We start from the raw sequence: 23,352 nt of genomic DNA, 5'->3' as shown, positions 1-23,352 counted from the left end.
TCAAGAAACTTATCTCAAAAGTGGCTCTGCTGTGCTCAAGGACATGCAAGGCTGAACATTGCAGCATCAGCAGTAGCCATTACAAAAACCAAACGCCCTCCCAGAGGGATGCAGACACTTCTGAATGCAGAGTAAAAGCATAAGTAATTAATTGTTATGTAATTTAATTAATTTTCCTTCATACAACCTTTGCAACATAACGGATTTCTCCCCTTTCCTCCAACCTCTAAATTTTATCCCATGTCTTGCACAGCCCAAATCCAAAGCAGTACATCTGAGATAGTGACTATAAGTGTGAGCACAAGTAATGAATTAATCATTCAGCAGCAATTTTCCCCACCATAATAACAGTTATTGTAACTATTGTTACAGCTGTGTCTATAGAATCGCACAAAGACTGAAACACTGGGACCAATGCATACCTGTGCCAGGATTACTCTTGTTTAACGGAAGCCGTTTGAAAGAAGGTTTTCTGAGCTAGTCCCCTTGCCTCTCCCTATCTTTAATACAGGCAGAGACTACTCTATCCAAAGAAGACTTAAACCATTTTAATAAGGATCCTGTCCTAGAGAAAGTTATGTCTCTAAACTGCCTGTAGGAGTGTGCTTTATTATCGACATCTGAAGTGTGACTTACCTCATCGTCATTTCTTGCCTTTTGTAACTGTTCTCTGCTGGCTTCATAGTTCTTTGCAAACACCATTGATTTTCTGACCTCTTCCACTCTGAACTGTATCTGCTTAGGGATTAACACACATCTTAACCTTTATCTTTTAAAATATATATTCCTCCCTTTTATACATAGTTTCTATTTACAGGGTCCAATGTTTTAGTGTAGTACTATGTTCATAATGTTCATAAATACATAAATGTTCATAAATACATAATTGTGCTGATTGTCTTTGGAGAATTTTGATGGACTTTTTAAAGAAAGTCTTATGGTAGTCTCTTAAGACAACTTGGACCTTTCCTAAAACTTTTCAAAATCAGGCAATACTTTGAAATTGACCCCCAAAACAAACAAACAAACAAAAAAATAATTTAAAAAATCAGAATTTTATAGTGGAAAAAGTTTCACTAAAACCAAACCCTTTATTTTGGACTTGTCTAAATCCAGGCTTCTCAGCATGATATGGGATCCAACACAGAAGACATTTGCCCACCGTTGTGTACAATTGAATATTTTTTTTTTCCAAATGTGTCACAGAAAATATACCAACTAAAACCATTGGAAACTTTTGGCTTCTTTATTTTTTCCTGTTTAACATAACAAAATCTGTGATTTGATATCCATATATGAAATATCACATCTACTATTTTAATAACTAAACCTGCATCCACTGAATTTTGTTCTCATCCTTACCATTGGCTCCTGGCAGGAGCGGTGAAGTCTAATAGTTTAGCCCATGTTACCCCAAAAGACAGGTTGGCTGAAAGACCAAGGAGTTTTTTGTAATTTGTGCCCCAGAACGTGGCTTTCACAGAAAGATCTTGCACCATGGTGCTGCTGGCATTCCTCTGGACCTATCAGTATTCACTTTTGCAAAGGGTGGTGATCTGTACCTTCTGTGTTGGAAGGATTTAACTTATTTGACCTTGCTCCCTGTTTTTTTTTTTTTTTTTTTTTTTTTTTTTTAGGTTGGAGTTTTATCAGGAATAATTTTATGAGGCTACAGATCTATTATTTCCATACTCACAGAAAATGATTTGGTGCAGCTACCACCAATAACATTTCCATTTATGAATATCACTGCTGCGCTGTATGCATTCAATCACCCCTGCTCAGTCCTGCTCCTGAGCATTTTTCAACAGCAGGTGAAATCATAGTAGTGATTATGGTGGGAGGCAAGGAACTCCTTTGGTCTCTAAACTGCAATGAATTAACTCAAGAGCTTTTCAAGGCATTCTTCTTTGCCTCCTTCCCTCCCACATTGCTTCACATTTTTAAGCCAAAGGCTTTCCTTTCATAGTGATTTATTCAGCACCTTTAGCAACCTGTTAATGAGAGTGTGAAACCCACAGAGTTAGCTGAGACACTTCAGAGAAAAGAAAAAAAGGAGGGGGGTGAGGGGGGAGGTGGGGAAAGAAAGAAGGAAGAAACAAAGGAGGGAAGAGGAAAGAAGGAAGAGAGCTATGATTAAGGACATAAGGAAAGGACTACTCTTTTTGCTCTGTTTCTTTGATATCTTTCTTGCTGCTTTTATTATTCCCCCTGGTTCTATGTGTTGGTAGAAATGAAGTTGGCAAGCTCCATCGAGGAGAAGGCGGCAAAGTCCATATCCTAGCGCAGCCAAGTAGGTTCCCATGTCTAGACAGTGCATACAAAGGCTGGCAAAAGGCCAGAAACAGTTAATGGATTTACAAAATAGTAGCATTTCTCTGCATTGATTTTCTCGGGGTGTTTCCAGAACACAGTGAACAGAAAACAGTTATACTTCACAATCTTTTCTGCTAATAAAAGGCCTCAGAGAAAAACACTGAATAAAAACACTACTGGTCTGGGGAACGTCGTCTGAAGTTCTCTCTCCAGAGGGGGGAGGATGAAGCCACTAGATATTACATTAACCATAATTACTGGCTATATAGAGAGGTTCAGATGGTGATGTTTACTGTGACTGACTGTGAGTCTACATTTTTAAAGAAAAAGGTAACCTCTTTCACATCCCAGCAGTGAAACAATTAACCTGAGTGACTTAGTCAGGGAGGTGAGTAGTTTGGCACCAACTGTATCCCCTTTTCCTTGTGTGTGATGAGTTTTCAAAATATGTGTGGTCAATGCATCCGAACCTTCTCTGGGAAGACAAACAACAGCTTCAGTGCTCTGGATTTGCATGTACTCTTATTGTAGACTTTTTGTAATTTTAAATGAATTTAAAGCCTACATACAAATACAAATAAAAAATAACAAAAAAGTACATTTTGGAAAAAAGGTGGGGTTGGATACTGCCCTCCAAAACATATAAAGAAGGGATTTAAGTCTTGGCCTGTCATGCTGCATTTCAAATAGGATTGGCAACTCTACCCATTTGGAAGTTAACCCTCATATTTGCAGAAACCTCTTCCATCTGTTACAGCTCTCACCATCAGCATCTTGAGGCCCCCCTGAAGCCATATGTTGGCAATTATAGATGGTATAATGTGTGTGTGAGAAAATTATTTGGACCAGAGTGGTATACTGACAGATCAAGTTATGCATACGGTTCTGTGACATGCTGGTTAGCAAAGCAGGAACTGAAACTGGTAATCTGCTGGGTAGGAGATGGAATTGAATAGAAGAACTGGAATTGAACAGAAGAGATGATTCAGAATTAAATAAATGGTGGCTTGTAAAAAGAGTCCAAATAATTATTTGTGTCTCTAGTTTGATCTTGACAAGTGTTTTCTGACCACTGGGATCTATGTGTGAAAGACCAGTAATAGTGTTTTCCCACCTTGCAGCACTATCAGTAAAGTATATGGTTTGCAGAGTGCAAGAGATTTAAATACAAGAAAAGTGAATGAATATATTCAAACATAAATTTATCTGATTATTTTAAGAAAAACACAGATGAAAAAGTGGCTTTTCTGTCTTTCATTGTAGAAAGATTATGGACAGCAAGACGGTGGTGAAATGGCTGAACTTGAGCTTGGACTAAAGGAACAACAGAGGGAAGAGCAGTGGTGGGAAGTCTCAGACAGAGGGCAAAAATGGGTTTAAGGTCTTCATAAGATAGAAACAGTAAGAAACAGTAAGAATATTAAAATATTTAAAAAGGATATATTTAAAAGGAGAATTGAACATCTTATTAAAATTAATTCTTTCTACTCTGGAGTTGATGAATTAATATCCCACCTGTAGCAGTTACCAAAGTCTGAAGTATCCTTACAGAGCTGATGTACCCACTATGCCCAAGAGACCCTCTCTTGATGACAGTCAAATCACTTGTCAAATTACCAGACTGACTGTCCACCAAAAGCCCAATTTAGCTGGGCTGGAATGGTTTCCAGTCATTACCACTGTTTTTTTCTTCTACATCTGAACCCTGTTTTGTCCCATGTTGGGGGTGAGAGAGTGTTCTGAGACCCTGAGGAGCTAAATATATGCAGCCTATGTGCTTTATCCTATTCCCAGATACTTGCTAGGATTGCCATGCAGATAGGTATGTATTCATAAAGTAATGGTAGATCAAAATATATCTGGGTGCTAGTGGTGCCATCTTCCCCCAAAATTCACTACAAACTTCTTTCATTTTCATTTCACAGGATGGGTACAAAAGAGTCATACCTATTCCCTTTCAATACTGTTAGATGGCAGAAATATATGGAGGAATGTCATCTTAGAGATCCTCATCGGATTACTGAGGAGATCTTGCAGTTAAAGGTAAAAATCTTCTATGGGAAGCAGAGTCACCAAAAGAGGTGAACTGTATGGGAAAGAGAGATGTGGACAAAACAAGGACAAGTTAAGTACTTCTCTAGACATCTCATGAACTTCACATTTGTCAAGAAGACCAATGGAAAAGAAAGTTAGAATTATTCTTTTAATTACTACAGTCATTCACTGCTGCGGCTACTGTAGGGAAACTATTTTTCTTCATTTGTTATGCCATTTTGCATTTCACAGGGTATTTCACTCAGTAAAAATAAAATAAAAGAAAACAAAACAGGGATTCCACATACAAAAACATTTTTATTATTGTTATAACTTGCTGTTTAATTTAATATTTAACTAGGAATACAACTCAGCAGAAGTACATACATATATATTGCATGTAATTTTAGTTGTGTCTTCAAGATATTTCAAACCTCTGTCCTTCATGAGTTGTTTTGGTGAAGCACCTTCTTCCTTCATCCTGCATAACATTTGAATGTTGCTGAATAAAACATATATTTTTCCTCCAAATGGAGTACAACATAACATCCAATTTCCCAGTTAATATGACTATCAAACTTTGCTTTCATTGTGTGAATGTTGTATATAATATGTATATATCTATACAGCATATAAATATATAATGTATATATATAGTCAAATTGGTCAGCTTTACACAGCTAACCATAAACTTGTGCTTATCTTATTTATATGAGATCAAATGTACAGCATCAAGAATTTGACCAGTCCCCGACTTGTAAGAACATCAGTTCCCAGTCTAACCATATGACTTTGGGTATCATATACATGCAATGCATTCCCTTCTTCTTTGCAGTATTTTTCACTTTTGAAGAAAAGAATGCAGTTATTTAAACTTTTTATTTTTATTTTTAATATATATATAAATGAATGACAGGTTTGCCATACCCTTAAGTTAAAAAAAAAATCTCAAGAAGAGATGAGGTTCTTCCTCATACATAGAGCTTGAAGAATAATTGGACATTCATTGAAGATATATTTACATTATAACCTAATCTGAATAGTAGTACACATACTGTATTATTTCTGTACATAGACAAGATATACTGTTGGTCATGTTAAAACACACTTTCTAAAGGTATTTACAAACTGCTAGTCTCTAACTTACCAACCACCTCTACAAAGTGCCACCAAAATTAAGGGACAATGTATAAGAAGAACCATGGCACTCTCTCCAGTATTGTTTTTATTATTACTACCACTACTACAATGCTGTGCTTCAGAGAAGGGCTGTGTTTAGGGTAGAGGTGTAACGACAGAGCCTATGGTGGAGAAATACCTTCCCTTCTCCTGCAGCCTACATGAGCCAGGAGGGGTGGAAAAAAAAGCAATCCAACCATGACCCGTTCTTTTACAACCATTCTTTTACAAAATTAGGGCATGCACTTTCTTTTGAGCTGACAGGTGAACCTGTCCAAAAGCTAAAAACTCAGTGAAATCCTTCCTTCCCGAGTCCACTGTAATCATGACCTTACTGTCTCATACACCATCCACAGCTGGTTCTCTCAGAGAGTAAGAGCACTTTGGGGCATCTAAAAGAAGAAAGTTGCTATGTGCTTCTTTGCAAGTACTGTCCAAAGAAACCAAATCAAACCACCCCTCTGACTATCCCCCAAAACAACAAAAAACAACAAAACAAAAAAACCTATACAATAACTCTCTGTAAAAATAGGAAAAAGATGTAATTGCATCCCACCCAATTTCATCCCACCCAATTGCATTTTTGAGGTTAAAAAAAACTTTGGATGGGGAAAAGACACTTTCTTTTTTTTTCTTTTCTTTATTCAGTTGATACTGGAATTAAATATGTCTAACAAATCTACCCAGTATCCTGAAATATGAAACCCAGGAGGACTGATATGCATGTGTAAGCCACTAGTTTCCGTGATGTAGGAAAAGGGGCCATAGCAAAGGAAGGAAGCAAAAGTAAAGGAGAAATAATGACCTCGGCTGTGGTAAATGATTGATGTCTAACTCAGTCTTGCTATAATTACTTTCTCAGGCATGGTTTCTGAGTGAACACTCTGCTAGAAAGCTTGGGAATAAAAAGGGATTCAGTGGAAGGGAAGATTGCCTTACCATTGCACAAGGCATAAAATAAATCCATGCATGTTGCTTCTTGATATTCCACTATGAGAATATTCAGTCTTTGCTATCATCCAGTTATTTCTCATATGGACATAATAAAACCGGGGAGGAAGAGAACTGAATTGGCTTTGTTTCATGTGAGGAATTTTCTTCTTTCCAAATCAAATCCCATGCAGAAAGAATTTATGAAACTTCTCACTCCACAGAGTATGCTTGACTTCAATGGAGAGAGATTTGCATGCTGGAGAAGGCAGTATTTTTGGTGGGATTAAATAATTTGAATACCAGCATTCACAGTGTCTTAAAAGTAAGAGAAACTGCACACCTGTAGCTAAAACACAGATGACAAATAGTAAAGAGAGGGAGAATTAAAGCATTTTTTTTTTTTTCAAAACTGTGTCAAAAGAGGAAAGAGGCAGGGCAATCAAAAAAGAAGCTACTGCAGATTGAGGACCATCTATCAGCTTCTCTCAGGGAAAGATTTTCTATAAATTAAAAAAAAAAAAAAAATCTTAGAAGTCTTTAATGATATACAGGAAAGATAAATGGAATATTGCATAGAAATATATAATTTCATTAACAAGTGTTTCTAGACAAGTTGTATAAAAGATCTGTAGATCCAGAGGGGAAAAAAGGGAAAAATCTTTTTAGCTGATCAGTTTCTACTCTTTACCTTGCTGTCAACTGTGAGTACAGAGCCATCCAGGAGGAGAGATTAAAAATATCTAAAGCTACTAGACTCTAGACCTGTCGACAACCTCTCTCCCACTCCCCAACCCAGAGATGATTTTCCTGCTGTTTCTTTCACAATAGTTTGGCTTTGCACAGGAAGCATCCTGATTTGTCAAAAAAAAAAATAAAGATGTTTAGGAAATTTTGTAAGGTTAGGGAAGGAAAACAATTCTTAGCAGCATGTTTTCTGCCTCCCACCAACTGCATAATGCCAACCTTGCATCATAATGTGGCTGTGGGGACGCTTTAGAAACTTGGTCCTGCAAGCCCAGTACCAGAAATGATTTTGGTAACAGGAGTGGCCAGGTGAGGTGTTGTTTTCTGAGAAGAAAAACTCAAAGTGTGCCACCTCAGTGACATTGGAGAAACCAGGTGCTCTCTACCCATGCAGCTGCCACATCAATAGGAATGGAGAGCAGGGATCAACATTAAAAAAAAAAATAAATAAAAAAAAATCTGTGGAAGTGAGTTTAATAGCAAGCCTTACTGCAGCACAGGCAAGGGACGTGTTCAAATCCATCAGGAGATGAAACAAATCAAAGCAAAAAAGGGTCCATACTCTTCTGCCTCTTTCCGATTTGTGATGGTCAGGAGCAACTGTGACAAGCAGAAGTCTTCTTAATAGTGGGTGGGCTGTTCTCACTCCAACCACAAGAGGCCTCCTCTTGTCAACATGTTTTCTTCCACCAGAAGGATATAAAACAGAGGGATGATAGATTTAGCTGTTGCTTTTGTTCCCATTGCATTGTGGATAACAAACAACTGATCTCTGGGGTCCATTTGAAAACTTCTGCCCCCATGAGAATTTGAGAGGCAAACCAGAAAGAAAGAAAGACCTATAAGAAAGAAATGTGACCTATATAAATGCGTTTGTTGGCTTTGGACTATTTTTCATCAGGCATTGTTCAAACACTGCTGTCTCCAAATGAATCCCCATGATTTCTAATAAATCAAATGAAAAATCCAAACAAAACAGCTGACAAATTTTCCTCAGGTTTTGTACACACTGGAAAACAAATTTCTCAATATTGCTTCAGCTTCTTCTTTATCTCTCTCCCTTTTTGTTCTTCTTTTTCTTCTCTCTCTCTCTTTTTTTTTTTTTTTTTTTTTTTTTTTTTCCTTTCCTTTTTCTTTTTAACCACAGTTGTCTTTAAAACTCAGAGAAGGTGCCAGTTGGACTGACACATCTCCAGGCTGTTGTCCTCTCCTTGGACAGAGAAAGAAGGGATGGCCCATGACAGAATGGTTCACCCCCAATGGGCTGCCAATGGGACAAACCCTGCTGCAGCACAGATACTGTGAAGGATTGGGCCTTTTTGGTTTTAGCTGCTTCTGGAAAAGATTAAGAGGATGATAAGGAGAGGGTGAGAAGTGTGCGCTGCAGGTTTTTTTTTTTTTTTTTTTTTTTCTTTCATGATTCATCCTCACAGTTTTCTCAATTTCTATGTGAAACCAAAGTGACCAGTGCATCCTCTGGCCAAGCCCGGGATGAAGATGTGGCAGCACCAGCAGCGGAGCCACTAGGGGCCATAGGGTGGATGGGGCGCAGGTAACATCCAGGGAAGCCAGAAGAGGTACCCAGGGAGCGCTGCTCTTCGAAACCGACATCTACATCTTGCAGAACTATCTTTCAGAAGGGAAGTGAAACCTATTGAATGTTGTTTGGGACAGAAAGCAAAGAGATGAGAGCTCGAGAGATGTTCAAAAGGACAATTTCTTCTGTGGTCCTGAAAGATTATTCTCTGTTTTATCTTACTGAGCCATGACCAGCCACAGACCTGAGAAGTTCCCAGGCTCTGCCATCCTCTCTACCTTCAGGACAGGATACAGAATGTCATTAGTATGAGCTGGCTCTGCAAATCCCACCAGCTGCCATCGAGCACAACGTAGACACAATAATCACATACAACATCTTGAGAGTTAGATGATTATTTTCCACGTATATAAAACATGTTGGTGTGTCTTTGCATGCCTGTCTGTACATGTGTAAGTACATTATTTCATGTATTTTTACATTTTTAATCAGATGAAAATGTTGATGTACCATAGAACAAGGTGGAAACACACAGGATTATGTCTCTTGCAAACATTTAAATATGCAATAATACAGACACAAAAAAAGAATTTTGCCTTTTCAAAAGGATCAAAAGTATCAAAAGTGGGGGTGATTCTAAGGAAAAATTCCAGAAAATTTCACACTAGTCTGTCACTCTTTGTTTCATGAATGTTGGCCCCAAAATAAATCTGTTTCTGCATGGTGTGTTGAGTGTCATAATATCACATTAATTTTACACTTAACCTGTAGAAGAGTCCTCAGCTGTTGGAAAAATTCATCATTTATGAAAAAGTGAAAGCTTCAATGGAGAGAATAAATCATTTACACACCTGCTGGGAAATGGAAGCTATAAGGTGAAATAATAATCAAAACATTTTTCCCATTTTATGTGTATGTGCTATTAATATCTTCATTACATTCTGAAAGGAACAGGTGAGTTTCTTTTGTGAAAATTTCTAAAGAAATAAGATTTAGAAAATTAACTCCCCCCCTCACCTGGATTTTTAACTCTCTAAGAGAATGAATGATGTAGAAATGATCATGTAACTCTTTCTCTTGACCTGTCAATGTAAGCCTAGTGGATTGGGTTTTGAAAGACAAGTTGCACTCGATTTTGCAAACCTTACCACTGAGTAATTTTTCCTTACAAGCAGTAAGTTGAAGTTTATGATAGCAAATGTGGCTTGATGTGAGTGAGGGTTGCAAAATTAGATCCTTGGCTGCATTAGATCCTTGGAGACACTTAGATGCATTAGGATGAAGTCACTAGATGTATAAAATCAATGAATGCATAGTAAGACGTATTAATCCTAAATTTAATGTGGCCTTAATTTACTGCAGTTTAATCTTCTTCATTTTCCATTTCTTCTAGGAACCTGTACTTTGAAATATTAAAATTGTCAGATTGCCAAAGTGCTTCAACACTCTCTTCCAATAAGCTTGTCAAATGTAAAACTTCAGCCTGCAAGATTAATTTTCCCACAATCTTGAATGCTTCTATTCTAAAGTGTATTTTGGAAGACTCTTATGTGTTAACATGAAATAACAAAATGCTTTAGTGTCTCAGTTGGTTGGTGGCTTTCACTGCATAATACAATCTCTCAGAAGACTGTCTATGCAGCAAGCTACTTTTTGGATAACAGAACGTGTAGGTGTAACTTCACTAGTGCCTGGAAGTGAGAGTTACAAAGAAGGAGGTAACTGGAATATGTAACACTCACAGACAATATCTGTTTTCAGTAATCTGATGTACTTTGACCTATCTACACAGTGCTCAGTTGTGCTACAATAAATGTCAAATATTGAAATAAAAAATTCTTTGTCAGGTAGAAAGAATCTGGATTTGAGCTGGTACAGAGTAACGGAAAATATTTGAACATGGCTCTTACCAGCCCCTCTTCCAGACTATTTCAGTATCTGTTTTTTAGTAATTTCTGATTTCTTCTCTGCCTTTTTATTAGTATTATCCCTTGGCATATGGTGAAAATATTGCTCCTAGCTGGTACAAAAGGCAAAATAGCTAATATCTTTTCCACAAAGTAAACATCTTGTACAGGATACACCTAGGTAGGACCCTGGTTTCACACTAAGGTCTTAGGCAGAGCAAGATCTATGTGGGCATATCAGTAAATCTCATTTTTTTCATCAGTAAGTGAATGAGAATCACCTTTTGGCTGGTCAAGAGCATAGTCATCTAATATCGACTATTCATTCTGTAGCCCCTAAACATACATCCTCATCTGTACATCCAACTGTAAAGGATGTAATCTCTATTTTCCTAGTAATAAGCTTGTTTCTATGCTTCAGCTGAGGCCCTTCATTTGGCCACCATCGTGGCTGATCTGATGAGACCTTGGAATTTACAACTTCTTTTGATATACAGTCTTTGTATCTTAAAGAAAGTACAAAAGGGAGGGGAAGGTTGATGGAGGTGAAAGACAAATCCATGGGCAGATTTCATATGACAAACAAAGTGAACAAAATAGTCTCAGAAGCTTGGGTTTACATGGATGCTGAAACAATCCTGGGATTTAGCAATCTGGAAAGGATGTCTTTTTTCACTTTTATTTTTACTTGGTGGAGAGATCATGGGACAAAATCCCCTAGAAGGGGACAAGTAGCAGACTTTGATACAGATGTTAGGCAATGGTTACATGTTGAGCAGAATTATGCTTTCATAAATGATGCAGTTTTGGAAATGGGAGCATCATAAACAACATAAAATATCTTTCAGCATGATTTACATAACATTAAGGTTTTCAGATTACATAGACAAAAACTTTAGACAACCTTGAGCTTTGGAAACTTTTTGTTATGATTTGGATTATGTAAAGTTCTTCCAAGCCTATATACTTCTTCCACATGGTTATTTTAAAAGTTACCTCATTTCTTTTCCGTATATGAATACCTCTTAAACACACAGAAAAAAAAATAGATATTTTATACACAATGACAAAAAACAAAACAAAACAAAAAAACGCATAGATTCTAAAGCCCTTCTGCAGAATACTCTCAGAAAGTAACTGTGCCTCCAGACCATATACTTGAATAACTCCTCAAAACATCCCCATGTCCTCAAGATTTATTGTCAATAATTAAAACAAAACAAAACAAAACAAAAAAACAAAACACAAAACAGTTTTAAGTGTAGTTCTCAGGAGTGGAGCAGATGCCCCATCTCAATATTTCCACTAACATCCTGGATTGCACATTCCATAGTAGAGCATAAAGTGCTATGGCATTGTTATTTGTTTGCTTTATTATTTAATTTCAAAATTCTTCACCTTTTCTGTTATTATTTTTATTCTTTTTATTATTTTATTATTTTTACCTTGTAGCTCCTATATTCTTGTAATGGCACATAAGAAGGTGCTTAAACGTCTTCTTGAAAGTAGCATTGCAGAGCGCATAACAAGCAGGGTTGATGGTGCTGTTGATATAACAGAGCCAGTAACCTATGGTCCATACAGTACCAGGGATGCAGGATGTGCAGAAACTGTTGATGAGCACCATCACGTTGTATGGGGTCCAGGTGATGATGAAGGCCAGCAGGATAGCCAGGATGGTCCTTGTTACTTTTTTCTCTCTAGAAGGAGGTGGTTTCTTTTTGGCAGGCTGCTTCGTCATCTTGACAATTTTCCGGGCTACACTATTCTGTTTTTCCTCTCCATTGGTGCCTACTATCTCTACGGTGGTGTTTGTGGGAGCACAACTGTCACCCTTTTGAGACTTCGTGACTATCCTGATGCATGTCAGCTTGGAGTTCTCCACTTTGAGATGGTCTTGGGAAGCAGAAGTCTGGCTGGCATCTTTGGCAGATTCATCCTCTTTCATGTTGGAAGCAACCACACTGACTGAGGTGGAGTCATTGGAGCTGTCCTTCTCCTCCCCTTGAACACAGTTCTCCATCGCAGTTTCTCCAGTGGTTTTTCCGTTCTGAATTTTGTTGTGCTCCAATCCATCCCCACTGGTTGGGATGTTGTTATTGTTTGGTTTCACTATTTTACCTTGAACAAGGCTGGGGGAAACTGGATCCTGGTTTTGAGCAGCTTCTTTTTTCCCTTTCTTTATCCGACTCTTGCTGGCTCGAGAGATTTGCCAATAAAGAACAGTCATGATGATAACAGGTAAATAGAAAGCTGCAATGGCAGTGCCAAAAGTGACAGCAGGGTTGGAAAAAAACTGGATATAGCAATCCTTGTCAGGGACAGTCCTTCCTCCTACTATGAACTGCCAGAAGAGAATTGCAGGGGCCCACAGGATGAAGGACAGCACCCACGCAGCTGCAATCATCATGCCTGCCATCTTAGTGGTCCGCTTTACAGGATATGTCAGAGGCTTGGTGACACAAAAGTATCTGTCAAAACTGATAATAAGGAGGTTCATTACAGAGGCATTGCTGACCACATAGTCAAGAGCCAGCCAGAGGTCACACACCACAGGCCCTAAGGGCCAGTAGCCTATCACAGTGTAGAGTGTATACAGGTTCATGGAAAAGATGCCAATGATCAAGTCTGCACAGGCCAAGCTGAACAGAAAATAGTTGTTGACAGTCTGCAGGTGCCTGTTGACTTTGATTGACACCATGACCAGGATGTTCCCAATTATGGTGACTAAACTGAGAGATCCTGCTACCAGGACAATGAAGACCACCTCAACAGTTTTATAGGGGCTCTCCAGAGCCATCACATTTTCAGTGGAAGAGTTTATGTACGTTGAGTTATTCATTTCTGTGCTGCTAACAAGATACTCAATTATCACTTAAGCCTGCAGAGGAAAGAAAAGAAAACATATACCATTATGAAATCAGTCCCTTTACCTTTAGGAAATGGATTCCAGGAAAACTACTTGGAAAGAATTTAAAGGTAGGAGATCGAGTGCAGAAGGATCATTCTTCTTGTGCTAATGAAAACACATTGCAACATATAATATCCCCTTTGGAATAACATAGAAAAAAGGATTTCTGTAGAAGTGTGACAAAAGCACTATATTTGAATCCATGTCTAGATTTTTAAGTTGTCCCATCAATTTTTCTCTTTGCCTAGTTATAAAACTAGGAATGACTTGAAAATTTTGTAACAAGATCTGTGTATTGATTCCTTCCCTACTAATATAAAAATTCAGTTTGCTCGTTTCAAGCCACCTCCAAGAAAAAAAAAATACAGCCCTGAAGTCCTTATTCTTATAACCCAAGGTGAAGATGTGATTTACCATGAGTTGAATCATGAGAAAGTGACTTATGGTTCCATCTTTCCTTCATGTTCCTGCTGGGTATGCTTTTTTAAGGTTCATGGAGCAAGTTTGTGTAATCTCTCTCCCTAATTTTCTTGCACTGTTGTTACCTCTTTTTTTTTTTTTTTAATTTTATTTTTCTCCCATAAATTGCAAAGATTTTACCATTATGCCAAACTGAAGTTATTAGTCTTCTGATAAACAAAAAAGGGGCAGATCTATTAAAGTCAACAGAATTGGTAGACTCACCTCAGCTGTGGATCTGGCCGTCTAGATAGATGTTTACAAATAATTTTTTATTTTTCTTTCTCTCTCTTTTCTTTTTTTTTTTTTTTTCAGTGAAATCAAAATGGTTTTGTACATCCCCTTGGCATTTGTGCCTTAAGGATATGTACTATCCTTTTGTGCATCCCTTGGAAATCAATAGAATGCACTGGAATTGTACAGCCAGTCTCCTAGCTCTCATTATTTATGAGCTCTGCTCAAGGGATTATTGAGGCATGAAGGCCAGATGTGACAGAGAAGTTAGATTGTTTCTAATTGGAATATTTTCCTTTTTTTTTTTTCCTTTTTTTTTTTTTTTTCCCACCCATAGGTTATCACTTCTTTAAGACTGAGATTCTAAAAGTGGGGGTACAATCTAATGAAGACTGAAAAAAACAATATTATATTATGTTTGGCTCCTTTATATTTCAGGGAAATACTTCTCTGTTCTCTGTGACAAGCCTGTTGATGCTCCATGTCACTTGGAGCGAAGCATTTTCATTGTCATTTTAGAACTGCATACTTTCTTTCAGATCCAAAAGGAAAAAGATGATGTGAAATGTCAGCACAACAGCAAAAACCCTTGTGAACTCTAAGAAAAATAAGCAAGTCCGTTTCTGTGGAAAAGTAAAGATGCTACACCAGGGTGAAGGTTCTCTGGTTGAGTGGACTTCATAATCTCACAATTTTTACTTAAAGAGATATGACTGGCAGTAGATAAGGCTTATGCATTTGTCTTTACTTTTAAAACAGATGAGATTTTTTAGCCAGTTCAATGATGAGGTGGGCACATGATAAATATAGGAACATAAGGCTAGACAGACACTTTTTCCTACTAGTTAATCACAGGTACATCCCTAAAATCCTTGGGATGAGTTTCAAAGAAACAAAAAGCTGTGAGGAGAAATGCTTATTTAAATACGTGTTTTGCAAGGTAAGACATTCCAAGGGGAATGCAGCAGAATTTATTCTTGGTTCAAAAAATAGACATGAGAATACCCCAGACATCTTTAATCTATAGGACTCTCAGTTCAGCAATTCAGCATATATTTTTCAGCCCCAGCCTCACAGTTGAGCAGCTGGCTATCCAGCCAGATGTGTAAGCTATCAATTTTTGGGGACTTCTTCCAAGCAGGGTTGTTTATGAACATTTTTGACCAAAAGCATTTTTGATGAAAAGATGAAATAACCCACAAAAATGTATTGATTTCAAAAATATTTCACCTGAAAAGAGTTTGTGATCCAGGGTTCGGCAGCTACCTCTGGTGACAGAGTGAGAGAGAGAGCAAGAGAAGCTGGAAAAAGAAGGGAAGAGGGTGAGAGAGAATCTGAGTAGGAAAAAAAAAAAAAAAGCTTTACGATAAGAAGACAGATGTTTCTCTACAATTTCATTGTGACAAAATGTTAAGAATTTTGTTTTTATTCCACTGGAGCACTAAAATTCATTTTAAAACCTTGAAACTTGTGAAATCAAATTACTACCTCCCAGTTAACTTTATTCCTAAATTTTCTCAGCTGAATTTTTTACCCAGTTTCAATGGAAATATTGGTAATTCCCCTGATTTTATTATCTGGGGTGCAAGAAGCTGAATGAGAGCTAAAACCTGGTTTTACTTGTCAAGAATAGAATTTCACTGTATTCTTCTGAATGGAAGTAAAACAGAGGAATCCCTTTCTCAATTATTTCCTTTTGCATGAAGCTGTCCTGTCATAGGAAGACTGATAGTCCTACACTGCAAATTAAATTGACTGCCATGGCTTTCCTAGGTATGGAAAAACACAGAGGTGAATTCTGCCATCACATATGACAGTAAAATATTTCTTTTCTTGTGTCAATATGATTGTAAAGTGAATCACATTTTCCTGTGTATGCTGATGAGAACTTACAGAACATTTGATTTCAACCGACATCTCTCATCACTCTGTATAGAACTACCATTCTACACATATGAGCAGAGACAGGAATATTCTTACCTCCTAATGCAAGATGCCCTGAATCTGCTGGACTGTTTCCTGCTGGCCCCAGTAGGGTTTGAATCACATCTGTAAGGAGGTTTCTCTCCCTTACTGGGGCTGGGCCGCTTGCTCCCTCAGAACAGTACTGTGGACTATTTTTATTTTTGTCATGCCACGGAGTCTGTCTCTCCTGCTGGAGAGGCAGTTGTTATGGGAACAGATGTTACTCATCAGGCAGACCTACAGGCAGAGGCATTTTAAGGTAATATGACCTCCCATTATGAGAAGTACCAGATCTTGTTCTTGAACAAACAGAGCTCTCTTCTGCAAGCCCATGGGTATTTCTATGAGTTGCACAATATGGCACTGACTCCCATGGGCTACCATAATTTATTCTTGTATACTAAGTGCATTCTTGCTAAACAGAGAATAGCCAGAAAAGGCAAGAAGCTTCTCTTGTGACCTGGAAAACAACCAAGTTCATTTTCTGAAATATATATTATAATATATGAGTTTGTGGAATGTAAACACCATAATAATTGCATGGAAAATATCCAAGGCAGAGAAATCCACATATAAAAAATTAATTGTTTGATATTTGATAAGTGGTTGGGAAACATTCTCAGTACAGTAGTTTCTCTTCTCTAAAGAGCTTTTTCGCACTGCTGAAAATTATTCCTGTCCTTTCTGTGGTTGGGGCTGGGGACAGAATGGGGGGATTTAGTGGGTTTCACAGAGTGTACGCTTTTGGCGTAGTATGATGCCAGGTCTTTTTTACTGTTAGTGCCTGCCAGGACAGGCAGAAGCAGGGTACAGATGGTTTGACCTGGATCCCCATCCTCACTCAAAACACAGCATAGGCTGGCACAGGCTGGAGTATACTTTCACAGAGCATGCTGGCAGCCATGGTCTGCTTCTCAGTCCTTCATTTATCTCCCTAGCAGTCACTGGGAACAGCAAAACAAAGGGCTAGTGCATAAATTTATTTCTGTAAACCATTTCATTGGAAATATGAACTGTGGTAAGGGTGAGGAACCAAAATGACGCCATTGGGGGTATTCAGACTAAAAAAGGGAAGGCAAAGGGAAGTGGTAAAGGCTAGATATTGCCCTTCAGATTGTGAACTGCACACAGAAGGTACTTATCAATTATATCCTGCCGACTTGACTGTTTTCCACTTGTCCTGACAGGATCCATTCCCTTTAGTGCAGATGTATCTTGATGCAATCATTATAATTTTTTGTTGAGAACAAATCATCAACATCTGTCACAAAACAGACTATGGAGTTGTTTACACCGAAAAAAAAATGACTGATACGCTATGGCTGTCAAGGTTTGTTAGATAAATCCTTCCTTTATGTTATGTTATGTTGCAAAGTTAAATATCATAAGGATTTAATGGCTTCTTTCAATCCTCTGAAAGTGTAAAAAGGTCAAGACATGAAAGAGGAAGCAAATAATCTATACCTGAAAATTATATTGAAGATTTAAATTGGAATACCCAGCAATCTATGTGCATTGTTACTTTAAGCATTTTTCAGCATTCAACTCTTAAACAAAAATAAAATATTTTCTAACTGTTATTCCCCTTTGATCCAGTTTGTCTCCATTCCAAACGTATGCAAAACGGATTTTATTTTTTCTGTAGCAAGAAGAAAGTTTTGTATATTTCCCTGAATTGATTTTGATTCTGAACTGCACTGGTTTTGATTCTAAATTCATTCTTGGCTCCATTTAAAGCCACAGTGTGAAAAAAGAGAGAAACAAAAACCCGAAGCCCATGACAAATATACTATGCACGTTTGTCAGAATTTATTACAGACTTCAAGAGAAATGATAGATCTTGTCTGGGTTATTGGTAAAAAATACATTTCAGAAAATCCCCAAATATCAGAAGACTAATATCTTCACTGCATGGGTTACCTTCTGCAATCCATCTAAAACTAGAAACTGCTTTGGAAAATACTACTGCTTCTGTGTGGTCCATTCTTCTTATTTTCATACACTTTTTTTTTTCCCTCTCAATCAACAATAATCACATCCTAGCAGAAAAAAAGAAAAAAAAAAAAAAAAAGAAAGATATTTTGTGGGACTGCCTGCATCTACTTTTCCCCATCTCATCCTAAAGAGTGCTTAAGGGTGAAATAAAGAGTTTCTGTGCATATCTTTAAACAATAAAGAAATCAGAGTCATGGAGCTTTAACAAAAGCAAACTAACATTGTGTCAGTAACACAAAATAGCATAAATACTCCCTCAAAAGCAGTGGGAAATTTTACTCGAGTAGGTGGCAGTGTTGGCATCAACATTGCTGCCTCAGTGCTATTGTCAGGGCCTGAAGATTTGTACAGCACTTAAACACATCTTGCTCACTGCTGTTCCAAGAGTCTAAAACTGGTGAATATATTGTCATAGGCCCAACTGGTTTGTATTCAGAATCACACAATGGAAAGTATAGGTAGCATACACAAAAATACAATTGCTCTAGTTTCAGGAAACAACTAAAAAGAAGCAATTTCCTCAAAGATCTGGATAATTATGTATTTCTACTAAATTTGTGCTGTTGTTACTATTACTATTGTGCTGATAGTCACCCAATGGTACTAAGACAATTACTCTATTATCTTCCTATAAGTATAATTTTGGCTGTAGGTATGGCTTTATTTTTCAGGGCCTGGATAATCAAGAGAGTATTTGTGTTCTGTCTTTGGGCAGCTGACATTATTCCACTTTAAATCCTGCAACTTAATGCACTGTGCAAACCTGAAAAATAAGCTTCACAGTCATGTTTTTATCTAACAGTTTCTGATTCACAAAAAGGGATTTTTACTTCCTGGACTAAAGACATAGAGCTGTGACAAGGAAGGTTCAGGCTGGATGTTAGCAAAAGGTTCTTCACTGAGAGGGTAATTGGGCACTGACTGGAACAGGCTTCCAGGGCAGTAGCCTGCCGAGCCTGCCAGAGTTCCAGAAGTGTTTGGACAACACTCTCAGACACTTGGTCTGATTTTGGGGTGTTCCTGTGTAGAGGCAGGAGTTGGACTCAATGGTCCTTGTGGGTCCCTTACAACTTGGGATATTCTATGATTCTGTGACTAGAAGTGCCGTCACTCATGTGTCACCTTCTTCTTGCTAGGATTTGATATAAGTAACACTTGCTCCCAAAGTGTGCAAAAAGCCAAGCCTTGTGGCAAAGATACGGCAAGGCTTTTCTCTTTGCTCCTGTGGAACTGTACCAAAGTACACATACATGTATATGATATGGTTGCCCATACAGTAAGACATACAGAGTACAGTAGTTCATTCCCTTTGAGTATCACCTTCAGTATTCTGCACCTCAACCTAGAAAAGCTATTTACACACTGGAGGGTATTTGCAGAAAAGCAACTGAAAAGACTTCAATTTGTATTTGCTACATTTCAGGCAAGTAAATAGTTCAGATCCCTTTAGCTTTAGAAAACTAAAACGGACCTTTTTTTTTTTTTTTTTTTTTTTTTTTTTTTTTTTTTTTTCCCCAGTAAGCTGGGGTGTGGGGAGCTGGAAATCTAGTTGTTGAGATCAATAGAAGTTTATAACACAGAAATCCGAGCACAAAGTCTTTGGAGTAAGAAAGACAATATGAATCTGTTTTTAAGGGGAAAGGAAGAGGTTACTGCTGTTATCCTCAGGTCCTCAACATTGTCTGGTTTCTGTGGCATTTCACCTGATGTTTACAGCAGCTGAAAATACAGTATCCTGGAACATGAGGCTGACACCTCAGTGCCTTCCAAATGGGTGTCACTACATGTCCAAGGTGAAGTAAGGAGTAAAAAAAGAAATGAAGAGAAGGAATGGGAAAACTTATTGGGAGCTTTATTAACATCATTTTCAGAACTCCTTTAGGGGGTTGGTTAGGCAAGAAAAAGCCCCTAGTGAACAGCCAGATGTCATGTCAACTGAGGATGGGGCAGGGCTTGTAGGAATCTCACAACCCATAATGCTGGGCTGTGCAAAAAGAAGAGATGCAGTTGTGTAACAATGATCCATAACTAAAAGCTATTTTTAAGCCCTCTCTGTATGATATCCATGCATAGCCTAGTCCACACCCCCAGTGCACATTGCCAATTAACTAGGGAACTGGGGTTCTCTAGTTAAAGAGAGTGTTCAAAGTGTATCTGCAGCTGCAGAGAGCTACAGCTCTTTAACATACATTTATATATAGGCAGTGTAAAGCTGAAACTGTGAATTGTATAGATCTCAGAAAATGTTATCCATCATTTGAAAGGTGGTATAACATGAATAAAGCATCTGAAAGTCGTGACTTCTTCATCCTCCATATAAAAACATTCAGCAAGACTGCCCCCTGCAGTGTCCTAGTACAAAGATGTCACCACTCATCTCTAATCACTGAGTAAGGAAGTAAAAATTGAAACATAACAAAAAGCCTAAAGCTAAGAAATACGTCGATGTACCAGATGTCATATCGGCCAACTCCTGCAGTGGAAACTGTGCAATAACTCTGCTGATAATTGGCATCTTATGATAGTGAACCCCTCCTCTCCCATTCTCCTAGGTTCTGCCTATTTGTGTTCATCATGTGCTGCAGGGTCTAGCTCAAAATGTGAGTAAGAGACTAGAATATGCACTACACACAGACAATGAAACAAATACCTGGCATGGGGAGCTCATAAGGAAAAAAAAAATAATAAAAAAGATATTAACAAGTATCTGACAAATGTCAGGAAAAAAAATACATTTTTATTTTTTTTTTTAATGTGGTCTGTCTACCTTCCTCATTTAATTTGTAACTTAAGCAGGTTTTTTCAAAGCAGCTGCCTACATTTGCTATCTACCTTTTGAAGCATCCCACTGCTCTCTCCAGAGGGCTGAGTTAAATGGATAGGATCTCCACCTAGAGGCACACAAAGGCAGCTACCACGCAAAGCAGTCATTTTCATCAGTAGTATGGACTCGGTATGTGCTGAAAAATTAGATGTAACTGAAGTATCTCAGGTAGAGAAGCCCCACATTTCATTACAATTTACATTCTATTACAATTTAAATTCTATTACAATATACATTTTATTATAAATAAGGATCAGAGATATATTTTGATAAAATTGGGAAACCATTAGAGTTTGATTTATTGTTAGTAGCAAACAGGCTGACTACTGAGGTATAATTAGACTGTGGTACCCACTGCACAGACATACATGCTCAGGCCTGCACTTATGCACTACAACCAGTTTTATTTAGTCATCACTTTGAGCATGATTCAACTGCAGAGTAGGCTATAAAGAGTCCAGAAGAATTATTTCTCTTTCCCTTCCTGCACTGTACTACTGTTGTTGGAATTTGACTGAAGTTCCTTACACCAGTCAACCCAAGCAAGGAAAATTTTATCTGACTACTACTATCTTCTTCAAGCACTTTGTTAAAATATCTATACCAGAATTCAGCCTAAAATTATAAATATTCATAGTCCTGGGAAAGGTTCCCTTGGTAAAAAAGTTGTTTTCTGTTAAGATTGAACTGGAGTTCATTAGATTCCAGAATTTATTCTCTGAAGGAACAGAGCCATTATAGGTAAGCTTTCTCTCTGCAGCCCAGTTTGAACTGGAGGCACAGCAGTTCATTATCTTCATATCAGCTATCATGCCTGTACTTTTAAATAGAAAAACCTTATGAGAGCTACACAAAGTTTCTGGGTGACAAGCAGCAAAGCTAGGGAAGAGGTGAGGGTTCAGAAGGCTGAGAGAAACAAGCTCATAATTTGTTCTGAATACCTGGAGATATAACAGAATACATAACAGAAATGAATCCCTTATTTAAAATTTATACATATGGAAAAGAAAAGAAAAGAAAAGAAAAGAAAAGAAAAGAAAAGAAAAGAAAAGAAAAGAAAAGAAAAGAAAAGAAAAGAAAAGAAAAGAAAAGAAAAGAAAAGAAAAAGTTACACGTTCTTTATGTTTGTGGGTGTTTGTTTTTTTTCCTAGTTTGAAAGAGTTTTTTTCTGCCAAAGCCTGCAAAAATATTGATAATGAAAAAATAGTAAAGAATGATAAAACAGTAAATGGGGTCTCTCAAAGAACTGCTGATTAAACCACTCATCCTGCCAGTGTGTTCAGTAAAGATACTGTGACTGTGATTTCAGTGAATCTCTGCAAATCCCTCCAAGGTTTGGAGGTCCTTGTGGGACCCTGAATAAACTTATTTTATGAGTCTTAACAGTGGGAGTGGACAGTGGAGGCTCTTACTGTTTGCTGCAAATTTTGCAACATTCAGCAGTGTCTCTGTCAGGAATATTAATATATTGCTCAAAGAGACTCTTACTGAAGTTAAAAAAAAATAAATAAATCTTTCATTTTCCCTTGATTGGAAGTGGTGCTAGCATGCTGCTTTTATCAGTGATTTCCTTATTCACTCACTTAGATCTAGCAGGCTCACTTGTGAGATGTCTCTAGCTTATCCCAAAACCTTCTTTGGAAGTATCTTTGCTCAGCAAATGCCTTTTAGAGTTCTTATCAGTCCATTATGGTCACTCTTATATGAAGTACTGAAGAGCTTTAAAATCTAATCCCTTCAATTTCTGTGTCCATTAACCTAGGGCATTTTTACACATCTTCCATCTTACTTAACAGCTTACCTAAGACATAGATTAGAAGTATAGAGAAGAAAACTGACTCAAATATAAAAGGATTTGGCCCAAAATCTTTGCAAGTATTTAAGCATATATTGTATTCTAGTTCAAACTTGTTTCTTAGAGGGCAACTAAATTTTTTTATTTTATTTTTTTTGGTCTGGATTTCTGCAGACCAATTTAAGGTAATGGTACTGAAATGGTGAAAGTACATAATTAGTTCTATACCTTACCAGAAAAAAGTCATAACTGAATATTTCCATAACTGAATCCATATTTCCATGTCCATTCTGCAGTCTGAGATTTTTTGTTTTGTTTTGTTTTGTTTTTGTGAAAGAGATATAAGATCCAATACATACACAAGTTTGTGTTCCTCTCCTTTCTGGAAATATGGTAACAGTACTTACACTCATAGAATGCTTTAAAATCTCAGACGAAGTACTTGATATAGCTAATTATAAACATAGTTGATCACAGCTATGCATGTTTACAGTGAGACTGCATGATCAACTCCCCTTT

At 37.5% G+C, this 23,352-nt stretch overlaps 1 protein-coding gene and 1 long non-coding RNA gene across 15 annotated transcripts in view; one reads left to right on the top strand and one right to left on the bottom strand.

The window, feature by feature from the left end:
- LOC311430224 overlaps positions 1-9,464 on the top strand; it is a 48,212-nt gene extending 38,748 nt beyond the window's left edge. For both annotated transcript variants that reach the window (XR_014688621.1, XR_014688622.1), the window contains 2 exons: positions 4,242-4,359; positions 8,354-9,464. This is a non-coding gene — a long non-coding RNA (uncharacterized lncRNA). The remainder of the gene's footprint in view (positions 1-4,241; positions 4,360-8,353) is intronic.
- The window catches only part of CHRM2 (cholinergic receptor muscarinic 2), a 118,411-nt gene continuing 99,708 nt past the window's right edge, over positions 4,650-23,352 (bottom strand). For 7 of the 13 annotated variants that reach the window (XM_084506762.1, XM_084506752.1, XM_084506758.1 and 4 more), the window contains 3 exons: positions 15,485-15,555; positions 12,096-13,531; positions 4,650-8,857 (listed from right to left, as the gene is read on the bottom strand). In XM_084506762.1, the coding sequence (XP_084362888.1) occupies positions 8,833-8,857; positions 12,096-13,492 (1,422 nt within the window). In that variant the 5' untranslated portion in view covers positions 13,493-13,531; positions 15,485-15,555 and the 3' untranslated portion in view covers positions 4,650-8,832. Of the gene's footprint in view, positions 13,532-15,484; positions 15,556-16,234; positions 16,253-23,352 lie in introns of those variants that run through there. The other 6 variants (XM_084506756.1, XM_084506761.1, XM_084506763.1 and 3 more) reach the window with 4 other exon arrangements.

Source organism: Aythya ferina (assembly GCF_964211825.1).
Source record: "Aythya ferina genome assembly, chromosome: 1".
Taxonomy (NCBI): domain Eukaryota; kingdom Metazoa; phylum Chordata; class Aves; order Anseriformes; family Anatidae; genus Aythya; species Aythya ferina.
The sequence above is the reverse complement of the archived record's forward strand: the minus strand, read 5'-3'. Positions and strand labels throughout refer to the sequence as shown.